Source organism: Cyanidioschyzon merolae, chromosome 9, assembly GCF_000091205.1.
Source record: "Cyanidioschyzon merolae strain 10D DNA, chromosome 9, complete genome".
Classification (NCBI taxonomy): Eukaryota; Rhodophyta; class Bangiophyceae; order Cyanidiales; family Cyanidiaceae; genus Cyanidioschyzon; species Cyanidioschyzon merolae.
The window spans coordinates 142,273-157,293 of NC_010135.1; the positions used below are offsets into that span (position 1 = coordinate 142,273).

At 57.8% G+C, this 15,021-nt stretch overlaps 5 protein-coding genes across 5 annotated transcripts, besides 1 other annotated feature; 2 read left to right on the top strand and 3 right to left on the bottom strand.

Annotated features, from left to right (window-relative positions):
* Window positions 1-1,548: 1,548 nt before the first annotated feature.
* CYME_CMI049C (fructose-1,6-biphosphate aldolase, chloroplast precursor) lies at window positions 1,549-2,772 on the bottom strand (the record flags this gene model as incomplete). The annotated part of the gene is made up of 1 exon (XM_005536182.1): window positions 1,549-2,772. One exon carries the CDS (start codon window positions 2,770-2,772, stop codon window positions 1,549-1,551), a length of 1,224 nt encoding a protein of 407 aa, XP_005536239.1.
* Window positions 2,773-4,802: 2,030 nt separating this feature from the next.
* Window positions 4,803-6,293, top strand: CYME_CMI050C (catalase; the record flags this gene model as incomplete). The annotated part of the gene is made up of 1 exon (XM_005536183.1): window positions 4,803-6,293. The coding sequence occupies one exon, from the start codon at window positions 4,803-4,805 to the stop codon at window positions 6,291-6,293; it is 1,491 nt and encodes a 496-aa protein (XP_005536240.1).
* Window positions 6,294-6,723: 430 nt separating this feature from the next.
* CYME_CMI308C (hypothetical protein) lies at window positions 6,724-9,678 on the bottom strand (the record flags this gene model as incomplete). Its single annotated transcript, XM_005536184.1, has 1 exon — window positions 6,724-9,678. The coding sequence occupies one exon, from the start codon at window positions 9,676-9,678 to the stop codon at window positions 6,724-6,726; it is 2,955 nt and encodes a 984-aa protein (XP_005536241.1).
* A 231-nt stretch (window positions 9,679-9,909) lies between these two features.
* CYME_CMI051C (similar to thiamine triphosphatase) lies at window positions 9,910-10,839 on the bottom strand (the record flags this gene model as incomplete). Its single annotated transcript, XM_005536185.1, has 1 exon — window positions 9,910-10,839. One exon carries the CDS (start codon window positions 10,837-10,839, stop codon window positions 9,910-9,912), a length of 930 nt encoding a protein of 309 aa, XP_005536242.1.
* A 780-nt stretch (window positions 10,840-11,619) lies between these two features.
* Window positions 11,620-13,632, top strand: CYME_CMI052C (probable sulfate permease; the record flags this gene model as incomplete). The annotated part of the gene is made up of 1 exon (XM_005536186.1): window positions 11,620-13,632. The coding sequence occupies one exon, from the start codon at window positions 11,620-11,622 to the stop codon at window positions 13,630-13,632; it is 2,013 nt and encodes a 670-aa protein (XP_005536243.1).
* A 301-nt stretch (window positions 13,633-13,933) lies between these two features.
* Window positions 13,934-15,021: part of a sequence feature (repetitive element) that runs on past the window's edge.

The following is a 15,021-nucleotide window of genomic DNA, read 5'->3' on the forward strand; positions in this document are numbered from 1 at the left end:
TGGACTGTAGAGCGGCGCTCCGGGCATGCGGTCTAGTCGACACATGAGAACCCCTAACCACGGTTACGTTTCATTGTTGCAACGGGCAAGCCGACGTTGTCCCCGAACAAGATGAATTTGGTCATCGAAGCGAAGCTCGCAGATTCTTCCCCTGCATGAAATGCATAGACACCAGCCGGAAGCGGTGAAATCTCAACAAGCACGCCGCGATCATTACCTATCGACCGCAGACAACGGAACTGCAATGAAACGAGAGACCTTCGTATTTAAAGCCAGAGAAATACGAGCGGAATCGCGGCCAACAGCACAAAAAAATCCGCAAAGGTCTGTGTTGATGACCAATGGAAGCGGTGTAGACTTTAGGGTGTACACTCGAGCTACAGGACGCGTTCCACTGCATCCTAATACGGTTGCAGTGCCGGCGACTCGGACCTCTACACCTGCACATCTTTCGCGAGAGTCGTCGGCCTCAAACCCGCAGAAAGGTTGGAACGAAACCGTTGAGTGTGCACGGTATATGCCGCAATGCATCTGGTTCCACAGCAAGTGTCTGCTATCGCCTCAACGCCTTTGAAGTCACCAGATCAGACACCCACTTTCGCAGCATCACACCGGTTGTGGACGAGATAGATCCTGGAAGCGTCTGCGGAAGCAGTGAACACGACGCATCGGGAAGCGGCAGGGTTCGTACATTCGGACTAACCTGGGACGATCCACTGATTCTCTGGGTGATCCAGGACAGGTATCATCGAAAGTGAGGATACATGCACACGTGCTAGAACGCGGTGTTGCGTTGCGCTCTGGTACAGGACTGAAGCATGGAACCCGGGTTTGCTCTGAATGTGCAGTTGCTGCTGAGCGTCAGAGAGGAGATGCTGGCCACTTTACAAGCGCTTCTGCATACAGCAACTCTGCAGCAGTGCTTCTCTTGAGACTGGAAGCTGGATTGATCCAGCGAGCCGTCCGCTGCAGTGCCGGAGCTGCCGACGTTTCTGTATTCGTGGTTGAGGTTGCCGCTGATCAACGACTTGTTGCCTTGGCACAGCTCGCGTACTGGCGATCGCTTCAACCGAGCAGGCGCTCAACACTGTACCCTGCATTTTGATCAAAAAACCTTGATACTGACTAGAGAGTCCCGATGACGATATCATTGTCGGTAACCGAGAAAACTTCCCGGGAAAGGCGACGCAGTCATTGCCTCGGACGCCGGTGCGCCGCGTTGTGTCAAGTGGGGTGACGTCCACGCGCGCACCACCGTGCAGCACGTGCGACTCGGGTCTGCGGTACTCATGTGGATGTCTGTGGTGGATGAACGCACGGGCAAAGCGACCGAGTTGGGCAACGCGGAAACGCAAGCGTGGGATAGAGATGGAAATAGGTGACGGAGAGTGCGCGACGATAAGGACTCGTTGGCGTTGGCGTTGCCACAGGGTTTCCAGCAACGTACCCAAGTATTCGAATGTGGATGATTAAGCATGCTTTTACCGATGACGCAGTGTTCTGTGTGTACCCTCACCAACCCATTACTCAAGATCTGAACGCATCCATTTAGTATTTGTAGCCAGCCTCAAACGTACCAGTTACATCCAGTGTCGGCTCTGAACCCGGAACGTATTTGCCCAGACTCGCCTTGCTGTTGGCTCGCGCCCGTGCAAGAAGCGCCTCCTGAGCCGCCCGCACATTCTCATCCTTACCCATCCACGATTTGAGGCACGACTGCTGCAGCGCGCGCCCATATGAGAAGGACAGCGCCCACGGTCCCTTGCGTGGACGGCTGTTCAGGGCGTTCAGGTTGATCGTGGCCTCTTCCTCCGTCATGCCACCAGACAAGAACATGATACCAGGCACCGCTGCAGGGATCGTCCGCTCCAGCGTGCGAACCGTCATCTCAGCAATCACATCCGGCTTGACCTGCTGCTTGCTATCGGCACCAGGGAGCGTCATGGATGGTTTGAGAAGCGAGCCCTCCAGGAAGACTCCCTGTTGTTGGCACAAGTTATAAAGAATGGAGTAGACCTCCTCCTGGACCTCAGCACACCTCTCGATGGTGTGGTCGCCATCCAGCAGAACCTCGGGCTCGATGATCGGCACCAGGCCCTGATCCTGCACAGTTCGGGCGTACCGCGCGAGACCGTAGCAGTTCTCGAAAATTGCCTGGCGAGTCGGACCGCCTGGTGCAATCTGGATAACCGCACGCCATTTGGCAAAGCGCGCACCCTGAGCGTAATACGCGGCTGCTCGCTCCGACAACCCGTCCAGGCCGGTGCACCAGGTCTCGTGCGCGAGCGCTGCGCCATGGAGCGGCGCCAAACCCTTGTCCACCTTGATGCCTGGAATCACGCCAATGTTCCGCAGGCAGTCCACAAATGGACGACCATCCCGAGTGCTCTGATACAATGTCTCTTCGTACAGGATAGCACCGCTGATGTACTCACCGAGCCCCTGGCACGTGAAGAGGAGCTCGCGGTACCCACGCCGGTGCGTCTCCGTGTTCTCCACACCAATCGTTGCCAAGCGCTTTCCGATGGTTTTCGTGCTCTCGTCCACTGCAAGAATACCACGACCAGGCGATGCTATCTTGTTTGCAGTCTCCACCAGCTCGTCTGCGAATTTCTCCACCCCGCCCGGGCGCACGCCCCATGAGCGCATGCGCAGCGTCACAGAACGCGCCACTCGCGCACGAGGAGCGCCAAGAGACTTTTGACGCAAGTTAAGCTTCACATTCTGTTGGAAGAAAGAGGAATTAACTGGAATCTGAACGAATGCCTCCATATTGCCAGGTCTCAGCTCGCGCTCGCTGCGTGTCTTCGTGCCGCGCACACACCACAACACCAACACGCAGTCAACGTCGCGTGTGGCAGGCATCGCTCGTCGACGCCTACCGTCACGACGCCGCCGGCGATGCGTCGCCGACGCCGCACGCATCGCGTTTTTGGTGCGTGCATGCGTGCGTGCTGGACGCCCGGCGCTGCGGCATCGAGCATCGTCGACGGTGCAGCGATCGGGGCAGCGAGATGCGGTGCGCGCAGACCTGGACATCATCGCCTCGGATGCGTCGCGAACGTTCGATTTTTTTCATAGACAAGACGTTTACTTGTGCCAGCTTTCTCCGATTATGCGCATTTATGTTTTCTTACCTCTTTTGTGTGTTATTTTTTGTGCGCGGTGAGGTATCCATCAAACGTCCTACCTCCAAGTTACATTACCTATACTGATTCTCGGATATTCTGGTCGTTTCATACGTTCTATCGGGTGCGCTTAGTACCTAACCTAATCATACGCCTTTGGAACTTAACCGCTGGAGCAGATAGTTCATAGAGTTAGGAGGGCTTTTCCATACCACAGAGGGCGTCGGTTCGAGGCGTGGTTCACCCGACGTAGAACTGGGATTCGTCGTCAGTGTGTGCTCGGACAGTCTGCGGATGCAGGCTTGCCTTCGCTGCACGACACGCTGGAGAAACTTCACTGTTAGGATATATCGTGGGGGCCGCCTCTCTCCTTCGTGATCATGCATGGAATGCGTTGTTGTCGGTTGGCAATGCGGGTTTGTGCTCGACACTCATACAGAAGGTAGGCGCAGAAAGCGCACTAAACCCGTGTGCGCATCCGATTCGCTGGACCATCCGCCTAGAAGGTAGCATGTGAGTTTGTTCGCCACTAGTGAGCGCTGAGGCTCTGTTAGCGGACCATCAGTTGCCAGTGCTGCACTCAAAGTGAGTGTCCGGCCGTCGACTATCACGGTGATGCCCAGCTGCTGCTGTCCTTCAAGGAGATCGCTGCGCTCCTGCTTTCAGCGCGGCCACTGTAACAGTAAATATGTCAGCGTCTCGGGGATCTCGTCTCGACAGCAGGGACAGTGTGATTCCCAGTGCGATTCCAGTGCTCCTATCCGGCTTAGAGCCGGTGCTGCTAGTCAGAAACCACCAACGTGGATTTTGGCGAGCCACTGGGTACCGCGAGCAAGTCCCGGGAATTCCAGCGCCTCCCACCAGTACTTGCATGTGTATGCTAGGTTGTAGTTCCGGTATAGAGTCAAGCCGGCGTTACGGGCGCGACTGGTTCCGTGTCTACGTTCCCATATTGGTGTTCGGACCGTTCGCTTGAGGCGTCTGAAGTCTTCTACATTCCTGGGGAACGATTGGAGCGGACAGCCTGCTTCTGGGCGTCGCGCTGGTCCGAGTGGACTCCGAGTACGTCGCTTCGTGCTGCTGCAAGCATTAGGTCTGTCTGCGCAGCTTACTGGCTCCCAGCATGATTATGTAGTCCGAACCCGTATCCAATGAACCACAACTTGAGGCGACGCCCTCACTGGCATGGCAAAGCCGTTCTGTCTCCGTGCCGCATCTGCTCCAGGGGTGTAAGCGCGATTGCGAATGCTCAAGGAAGGTTACGTGCACAGTGGAATGCACGAAATAACCAGTACATCCGAAAGGAAGTACAAGTAATGGAACCTGAAGGTAGGGTCCAGCAGCATGATGGGCGCTTTCCCGAATGTCAATACCGATCTATCGCGCAATCTGGCCTCCATGGTCCATAGAAGCGCTTTGGCATCGGCGGGAGAACCGGGCGTCGCCCCGCGCTGCGCTCCATGGAACAATGCTCAAATCACGAATAAATTGTACTTTATTAAATCTGTATGTACTATGATGTACAAAATAGCATTCCAGGAATCCCGAGATCACACACGCGCTCGAGACGTGAACTGTCTCGTCACTCTCGGCTACGGCTTCATCTTCCTCGTATTTCTTCGCCATTAGATACGAGTGCGGTAAGATTCTGGGCTGAAGTTTTCAATATTAGTGATGGACCCAACCAAGTATACACCACGCGATACTTTTGACGTGAACGTGCTTACCACGAACGCTGGGCAGCCGGTGACGAACAACCAGTCTTCACGCACTGTGGGGCCGCGTGGACCGGTGCTGCTTGAGGACTACCACCTCTTGGAGAAGCTGGCTAACTTTGACCGTGAACGGCAACCGGAGCGTGTTGTACACGCGCGCGGTGTGACTGCCAAGGGTTACTTTGAGGTGACACACGATATCACAGACTTAACCTGCGCGGACATGTTCGCGGAGGTTGGTCGCCGTACGCCGGTGGCTGTCCGGTTTTCGACGGTCATTCACTCGCGTCATTCACCGGAAACCTTGCGTGATCCGCGCGGTTTTGCTGTCAAGTTCTACACTCGTGAAGGAATCTGGGACCTCGTCGGAAATAATCTGCCGGTCTTCTTTATCAGGGATGCGATCAAGTTCCCGGACTTAATTCACGCGTTCAAACCAAACCCGCGGACAGAGGCGCAGGAATCCTGGAGGATTCTCGACTTTTTAAGCAACCAACACGAAAGCCTGAATATGCTCACGTTCCTTTTCGACGACGAGGGTATCCCGAAGGACTATCGGCATATGCGCGGCAGCGGAGTGCACTCGTTCCGCCTTGTAACCAGGGACGGACGCTCGACGTACGTGCGCTTCCACTGGCGCCCCAAGTGCGGTATGGAAAACTTGTTGGACGAAGAGGCTGCCGTTGTGTGTGGTCAGGATTTTTCTCACGCAACGCATGACTTGATCCGGGCAATTGACCGAGGCGACTATCCCGAATGGGCGCTCTATATCCAAACCATGGACCCGGCAATGGTTGAGAACCACGTGTTCCCGTGGGGCGATCCACTCGACGCGACGAGAGAGTGGCCTGAGAAGGACTTTCCGCTTCGCCCTGTGGGTCGCATGGTGCTGAATCAGAACTGCGATAACCAGTTCTTGGAGAATGAGCAAATTGCCTTCTCGCCGGCACTCGTTGTCCCAGGTATCTACTATTCAGACGATAAGCTGTTGCAGGGTCGCCTTTTCAGTTACGCCGACACGCAGCGATACCGTATTGGTGCCAATTATCTGCAGCTGCCGATCAACGCACCAAAGAATCCGTTCCATAATAACCATTATGATGGCCAGCAGAACTGGATGCTGCGTCAGGGCGAAGTGAACTACTACCCCAGCCGCGTAGACCCGGTGCCGGAGGCGCCCCCGGCCGCATTCCCAACGCCTCGCGATGAACTACGTGGTCAGCGGGTGAAGCAGCTGGTTCCAAATCAGTGCGACTTTGTGCAGCCTGGAGAACGTTACCGCTCTTTCGATCCGGCGCGCAAGGAGCGGTTCGTGAACCGGATCGCGAAACTGCTAACAGATGAGCGCGTGACCCCAGAGCTGCGAGCCATCTGGCTGGAGCTCTGGAGCAAATGCGATGCTGAACTGGGCGCAGCGCTGGCGACCAGAGTGAAGCAGTGTACAATGTGAATGTCGTTGTCGTCGTCGTTGTCGTCGTCGTCGCTGTGCGCTTGAACGGTCGCTCCAAGCTCAAATAAAGACTGACAAACCAGATGCAGTGCCGATGCGTATATAGCCGCTGCAACCATATGACGGGGCTGGGTGCGCATCTCCGGCAAAGCGTGTTGACGGCATGTGCGTCTGTCTGAACGCGATCGGACGTAGACGCTTCTTTGCAACCCGCGAGGAAGTCATGATTGGTCGATTGAACAGTTGGTATGGTTCAATTTGCGTTAGATCGAAGGAATGGGTGTTTTTCGGTTTGTTTAAACAGAACGCTGATCGGTTTCCACGTGTCGCGCCCTAGCATGATCCGAAACGACCGCCGCCGCCACCGCCACCGCCACCACCACCACCACGGTGACGGCCATAACCACCATCGTAAACACAAGTCACCCTTTCACCAGTCTGCATTTGGATAGAGAAGGCTGTCCCCTTGACTGATATCGCGATCCCTGTACGCGTCCACGGTCTCAAGCGGCTCCGAGTACGCATCCGAGGCGACCGGATCAATGACGTCACTGTCGAGCGCGTCCGAGTCCGACAGCAGCGCCTCTGCCGCAGCCAGGCGTGATCGAGCGGGCGCTGCCGACGCACGTCTCGCAGCTCGCAGGGCTTGTCGCGGACTGGTGACCTCGACAACGGCGGCCGGATTCCCCGTCCGACGCATGGACTGGCGCTTCGCCGCGGCCGGCGACATCGGCCGCCGCATTGGTCGACTAACACCGCGGATGCCGCTGTGCACGTGAGGATTCCGTCGGCGTATCACGAACGGCCCATCCGCGGAAACAGCATCGATAGGCGCTGCAGCACGAGCGGCTGTCGGTTTTGGCTCGGCTGCGAGCTTTCCCGATGCCACAGACGCTGCAAGGTCAGCGCGTCCGCGATCGCCTGCCAGCTGTGCATCATCTTCGGTCACCAGAACGGTATCCATAGCTTCCAACCGATGCACCAAAGAGCGCAGCTGCTGCTCTAACTCCAATAACGCGGATTTCGGAGGCTGCTCATAGGCATCGTGCTCCTCATCGGCGCTAGACGCGTTCATTTGCTCGGAATCGTCTTCGGCATCCGTCGCGACGGTGCCGGGTGGCGCAGCGCGCGCCCGCCGTGCGTGCAATCCGCCGCTCGCGCGTTGCCATGCGTGTCGCCGCTGCAGCGCCATCACGCGTCCGTGCGCCGCTGCCGCCTCCGTGTCATCGAGCGCCGTGCCGCGTGCTGCAACCGCTGATTCCGAGCGTAGCGCGCGACGTTGCCGCCGCTGGCGATCACGTGGCGGGAAATCGGGGACAGCACGCGACGCGCGCTGCTGCTGCTGCTGCTGCTGTCGATGACGCCGCTGGTGGCGGCCGATGCGTGCGCCGCTGCACGCATCATCGGCGGACACGTATGCTGCGGATGCATCCGAGTCGTCGTATCGCGATGCTGCTGAAGCATCGCTGTCGAGCGTTCGGGGCGCAATGAACAGCTTACGCCACCAGCGACCGAAGCGGACACCTACCTCCCAAAGGCTGTCGTTCAGGGCACGTCGGCGCCGCCGCTCACGACGGTGTCGCTCGGGAGCGCGGCGACTGCGAGCGCGTGAGCGCTCCTCATCGGAGCAGGCATTGCGCGCCAGCGGATCGCGATAGCGCCCGGCGCCGTGGCGCACGCTCCCGGTATGGCGCGGGACGTTCTCCGCCAGCGCCGCCTCACGTCGAATGAGCTGACGGAGTCGCATGACGCGCGCTATAAGCGCATCGCGATCTCGAGCCAGGGCTGAGCGCTCGCTATGGAGCTGGGCACGCTCCGCGCGTACCGAGTCACGCTCTTTCTCGATACCACTCAGTTTCTTGAGCAGCAGACGGTGTTCACGACGAGCCTCTTCGAGCTCGGCGCGTATCTGGGCGACATGCAGTGGCGTGCGTCCGTCGGCGCTCGCGTGCGAGGTATCGCGAGTGCGCGTCGCCGCCTCCTGCCGCGCCTCGTCCATGCGTTCAGGTTTGGCGTCGGCGGTGCGCCCAGGGTCGTGCGCTTCCTGCTGGACGCCGTTCGCTCCCGCTCCGGTATCGGATGCGGACAGCGGCGGTGGCGGCACCGTGCGCTCACCAGCTGCGGCATTCGATGCATCCGGATTCGCTGGCGTCGAAACAGGCCGCCCAGTGTCGTCCGTGGAGAGCGCTGCCGCCGGTGCCGCTGCTGCCACTGCCTCCGTTCCAAGACGCTGCAGCTCAGGTGCAGCGTTTCCAGCGGCCAGCGCCGGTGCCGGACGTGCCACGCTCGGTGCGCGCGGCGGTGGACCAGCGGGCGATTCTGTCGATGCTGCGGCTCTGAGTTCCCCGGGCCGCATCGGTGCAGCAGATGCGGTCTGCAGTGCAGTGCCACCAAGCTCATTGTCCGTGGCGAATGCTTGGAATTTTCGGATGAACGTGGTGCCAGCAGGAAGCGGCTGCTCTTCTGTCACTCGATCTCTGGCTGCATCCTGAGTTGGACCCGGATTCACTGGCGGTTTGCGCACGCTCGGTCGCGGGCCAGGCTCGGGTCCCGTCGACGCTTCAATCGTTTGAAAACGTCGACGGAACATCTCTTCGCCCTTGCCTCCGCCGAAAACTGCGCCAGCACCCGCATCATTCAGTACCGGTGCCGTACTGGCGGCAGTCTCGACCGCGGCACTCGTCGTTGACGGCGGTCTGTCGTCGGTGCCGGGCGGCCAACGAGCACGCGCACCGCGCTGCGCCTGCCCGGGGAGCGGTCGTACAGCCGCCGGGGGCGCTCGTGAGCGCTCCCGCTGCGATACGGTGCTGAGCTCGTTCGCAGGCTCGGCTTCGGTAGGCGCTATACCGAGTTTCTGGTTATGGCGCTCGACTGCACGTTTCCACCTCTGCATCGGGTTGAGATTCTCCTGCTCGAAGGAGTCGTCGGCTTTGCCGATATTCGTCGCAGTTGCTGCAGCGAGAACTTCCGCTGTAGGTCGTATAACGGATATATTCCCCGCATTAAAAGGACGTAAAGGAGCTGCATTCGGTGCCCCTGTTGACGCTTCAGATCTGCCAGCGGCGAGCGCCGGTTTGCGAAACACCGATGGCGCACCTGCAGCTGTACCCAGCCGGCTCGTAGGGACGCTTTTCCCACTAGTCGTGTTCGTCCCATCCCCTTTTGGTGCCGGGGGTTTATTGGCTATGTTCGATGTAGAGAGTGTGCTGTATATCGGTCTCATCCTGTGAGCGAAGTAAAAGAGAGACGGTGAGAACGCCAAAGCACAACCGGGATCGGTTTGAAAATTTGAATCGGAGGGAAAACGCTGCGGACACCTGCATGCCGATCGATCGCGCACGCGCGCACCCGTCCGGCGCACGGTGTCGCCGCTGGCAGCGGACATGTGCGTCGGTTCATCGCGGGCAGTGGTGTCTATATTGTGCCAGAAATGGAAACAAGGTACAGTGTTTCATGATGCGCCGTCCCGCAGATGACGTCGCTGGGGGCGTGTCCGTGAAAAGCCGCCTGCGAAGCGGTGTCCGTATTGTTCATCTAAAAGCAGGTATGTCTAGACGCTGATCGTTGCCCGCGCGCGCCGAGGATCGGGCTCCGCGCGGGACTCGCGCAGTGCCGACTAGGGCTCCATTGGTGCGCCCGCATCAGGTAGAATGCGATGACGCACGAGCGCTCTGTAATGCTCGGGACGAAAGCGTCTAATGTACTCCGCTAATTTTCCCCGCACGATTGTCTCTGTCGATGCAATGCCTATCTCATCCGCGAATGACTGAATCAGCGTTTTCGCTGACGCAACGGCCTCCTGCATGATTGGACTGGTTCCGCTAAGCAATCGATCGTTATCGCGATATAGAACCAGTACTTCAATTTCGCCAACGGTGTAACCGTAATCCGTCCGATCCAGATCGATGTTCAAGGTCTGCCCGCGATAAACGACTTGTAAAGTTTCGCGCTCTGTCACGATCCGGGCAAACGGTGCTATGCGGCCTTCCCGAAGAGCCGTGTCCGGGCTCCACCCGAGCGCAGCCTCCACGTCTGCGAACTCGTCCAACTCTCGGTAAGTGTCCAGCGTAGCTGTGCGTGGCGTTTTTCCCCAAGGTATTTTGAGCTGCCACTGCAGCTCACGTTGCCGTAGCCACCAGTCGCGCAGTGTTAGCGCCCAGGCATCTGGTACGTCAAAATAGGTATCCGTAAAGCAGGCAGTACGCAGCCGACGTTTCTCTGACACGATCGACGTCGACTCGAGCCTCTCCAGCAACCGTTGGGTCAGTTCTGGAGACAGCACAAACTTGCGCTCTACTTCAATGCTAGCCGTCATGGAGCAGGCGAGCGGACCAACTCCAACCGGCCTGCGCAGTTTCGCGTACCCCCAGCAGACACTTCGGAAACGCCCGACAAACAGCCGCTCCTGGCGTCCCGGGTGCGAAACGCCTCGCGCACACAGACGCGTTCGTGCTGCACACCCGTGTCGACTTGAGCTCGCGGGCGCAACGAAGCCAGCCAGACTCGGTCTCGAATCAGCAAAGAGGTACCCCTCGCCAAACGCCATTCTTAAGTCGAACGACGCCAGCGGTGTACAGTAGTGGCGACCGGGCCGCCCTAGAAGAAATGTCTCCGACTGATGTGCAGAAGCCTGCCCGTCTTTTTGGACCGGCCACCTACTACTGCTTCAAACTTTTTCTCATATAGTTTAACTTTGAGCGGTTTTCCAACCAAATTCTCTATCGTCGACCCGAGAGGTCTTTCCTCTCTCACCGCACATTTCCTTATATTGATTGCGGCGTTAAAGTCTCGGTTCACAAACTCCATACGTTTCTTGCCATTGATTGTACTTACTAACGCAAGCAATCCTCGAACTTTCGCTATCCTTTCCATTTGCTCTTCTGTCAGCGGTCCGTACTTTTTTTATATCCTCAGGTCCCCGCTGGCACTTTTCCATCTCGACCCTCTGAAGTGTACAGCCCAGTTCATGGTGTGTATACAATGCTCGAAATCCATCTACCGGTATTATAACAAAACGCCGTGCGCACTCCTTATACGTTCTCGTCGTGGGATCTGGTGTACACCCTTGTTGGGTCGTCCAGCGCCTTGCTTCGTACGCTACTACGAGCCTTTGACTTTCATCCTCCTTCAAGGCACTCAACTCACTGAAAAAAAAATGCGAATGCCCGATACTCCCTACATTATAGATTCATGCGGAGATCAAACTGCCCGCCATCCGAGATTGCATGTACGGATCTCAGCGCTCGCGTCGGAAGCATCGGCAGTGGACGAGCGCCTTGTTGTGCACTGCCTGTCCACTGGACACGCAAGGTACTTTCGTCGGAACATGGGCGTTGAGAATGCTTTAGGCGGTTTCATAGTAACGAATACCTTCAGCGGTAGCGGTGTACGTTTCGTCGTACGGAACCGGAGCCAGTGCAACTCGCTGGTGGTGCCTGGGTTCCGCGCGAGGCGGCGTACGCGCTGCGGAGCACTTGCTCGCGTACGGGGGACAGATTCGGCGCCAGAGGGTACCCCCGACGCCGAAGCGAGGCACCGTCCCAAGCCTGGTGAGCGAGGGCTCTTCCCGCTCGTTGCACCGCGTGAGGATATCGGGCGCTATTTCGTTGGAGAGCGTCGGATTTTGGACGAACGCACAGCGCGCTATCCGCTACGCTCGACGGTAGAGGAAGTGCTGGCGGGCATTACGGTGGCGATGGCGCTGCTGCCTGCGGCGGTGTCTTGCGCGTTGGCCACGGGCGTGCCGCCGCTCGCTGGAATCGTCTCGACTGGTCTCCTGTGTGCGATAACTGCCGCACTGGGAGGACGCCCTGGCATGATCTCAGGAACATCTGCAGCGCTCATTATTCTGCAAGCGCCTCTCTATCAACAGTACGGCGCAGCAGCGGTCGCTGCCGCCGTGGTGCTCAGCGGTATACTCCAGCTTTTCTTCGGGATCTATCGTTTGGGAAAGTTTGTGCGGCTGATATCGTACCCTACCTTTCTGGGATTCATCAGCGGCATCGCCATCTTGACGGCGACAAGTCAGGTCTATGCGTTTCAGCTTCCAGCGGGAACCGGGCTGAGCCCGGGCGCACCCTGGCTCCAGGGTAACATGTTGCGTGCAGCGTTGATCGTCGCAGCGCTCGCCGCTGGAGTCGCCCATGTATGGCCCTTGATCATTCAGCGACTACAGCGCCGGCGCCCCGATAGTACCCATCGGTGGCAGCACCGCCTCGCTGAGCTGTTGCGTTGGCTCCCAAGCCCACTAGCGGGCATCCTCGTGGCATCCATTTATGCGGAGGTGACGCAAGCGCCTGTGCGGCGGCTTGGCGACTTTTTGCGCGACACGCTGGCACAGTCAGGGGCCATTGGCGTATCCTGGGCAGCCCTGCCGTCAACACCGCTGGCATGGATGGCCATTCTGAGCACCGCGCTTGGTCTCGCATTCATCGGTCTTTTGGAATCTCTGTTAACCATGACTTTGGTAGACGAAGTCACGGAATCGAGGGGTAGCACGCGTCGGGAGTGTCTAGCGCTTGGGGCAGGGAATATCGCCGCGGGCTTATTCGGTGGCGTGGGCGGCTGCGGCCTCCTGGGCCAGTCGCTCCTGAACACGAAATCAGGGGGACGCGGGCGTCTCTCTGGACTGACTGCGGCGCTGTGTCTTCTCGTGTTGGCGAGAAATCCGAGCGGACTGATGATTCGGATTCCCGTCCCAGCCATTGCAAGCCTTATGGTGCTGGTGGCGCTGGGCTCGTTCGAATGGGCATCGCTGCGCTTGTTTCGTGCCATACCTCTCGCTGATTCGCTGACCATTGTGAGCGTTGCCCTGATGACTGTAGCAACGCGCAACGTCGCCCTGGCGGTCCTGTTTGGTGTGGTATTCTCGGCGCTGGTCTTTGCCTATAAAGCGTCGCGACGCATTACCGCCCAGAGCTTTATTTCGGAGGACGAGCAAACGCGCGGATGGCGGGGATACCGGATTGACGGTCCGCTGTTCTTTGGCACGGCGGAGCGCTTCAGTCGTCTGTTCGACCCAGCACGGGATCGTGCCGAAGGCCATGAGCACGTGATCATCGACTTCTCTGGTAGCCGCATCTGGGACGCGACAGCGCTAGAGGCGCTAGACTCCCTAGCCCGTCAGTATAGGAGCTATGGTATTCGGCTGCATCTGTGGGGTCTGTCTCGAGATAGCGCACGTCTGCTGCGCGAGGCACGCGCCTACATCGACGAGAGTGTCACGAACGAGAAAGCGCTCTACTTGTACGAGCGGGTTGTAGCCGACTATCCCACAAACGATAGTCTAGAGGTTGAGTACGAGCTTTTCGCGAAAAGAGAATCGGGGAATGCAGCGTAAAGACAACGGGCATCGCTAGAGGGCATCGCAGAGGAGCAACGGACCCCCGCAGGGCGCGAGCGGGTCGTGCGCTCGCTCCTGTATCATTTTCGGTGCCGTTTGGTTACATCCGCTTACGCAGATCGATAAGTCGAAACAGACAGCGGTGATTGCCAAGCATCGCGTCGTTCCTGTGCGCCCGAACGGAGATGTTGTCAGCGTTCCGCTCCGCAACGTTCCATCCATTGCACCGAAGTGCGCCCCGTCGACAACACATTCCAGCGTGGGATCAGGCGCACGAAGTTTCCCTGGCACAGCAGCAGTGACGGACATCAAAACAGTCGAGGTTTCGGAAGCGTTTTCGACAGGACCTTGATTTGTCGCCTGATGCTTGGCACAGGGGAAACGCGGAGGGGAAATGAGCGGGTTCATGCCCTCCACGAGAATCACGCCGAGTACCGCCCTGAGGGTACTCGATTCAGGGGTGATTCGGATCTTTAAACCTACGGGACGATCAAGTACCATACGGACCTGAAGAACCATTTGACGATGAACCTCGAACGCTTCATGAAACGCTCCGTCTATGCACTCTACCCGGGCATCGCTCGCAAAGGAATATGGGCGATTATCAATGGCATCACGAAGGATTGCCAGAATGAACAGGAGATCGAATTCTTCGACAAGAAGACATCACGCAGGAGAAAGAATGAAGCTCCTGTAATCCATTGGGTTATACAAGAGCATCGTGCCGTACTGGGGCTGGCGAACCCAACAGAAAAGTTATCAGAGATGAAAAAAAGATAAGAAAAGATACGATCGCCTCATCCTGCGCTATTTCGTGTTCCTGGACCAAGGACTGGAACGCGAGGCATAGATGAAGCTGAGTGAGGAGAAAAATGATGCGTCGGAGAAACGAAAGGCTTTCCTAATGGGGAAGCACCCTAACGTCGTTCCGTTGAACAACATCGAGTCACACTGTGTGACTATCGACTCCAGAGTCCTTCAAGGCATCATGAAGGAGATCAGTCCCGAGTTCGATGTTAGCAGGGAGGAGTTCTCCGGTGAAAATCGGGAGATGTACGGGAAGAACATCTTCGATGTCAATCGTCTCAAAGTGAGCAAATAAAAGGTATTCGCTGGGATGATCGAAACCGATGGAGTAGCCATGTGTGTACAGTATCGGAGGTTGAAGGTGGATCGTCCCATCGCGCCTTGGGCTTCGCCCGTGACGAAGCATGAAGATAAGATGGAGATGGGCCCTGAAACGTGTAATCCCCAGGATAACGACCTTGTCGTTGGCGCGGACCCCGGGAACACGAATATCGTAACCATCGCAGTACCCAAGCGTGCGGAAGATGGCATTGACGGTAACTTGCCTCAGAAAGACATGCGTCTGTTGAGATTCTCGAG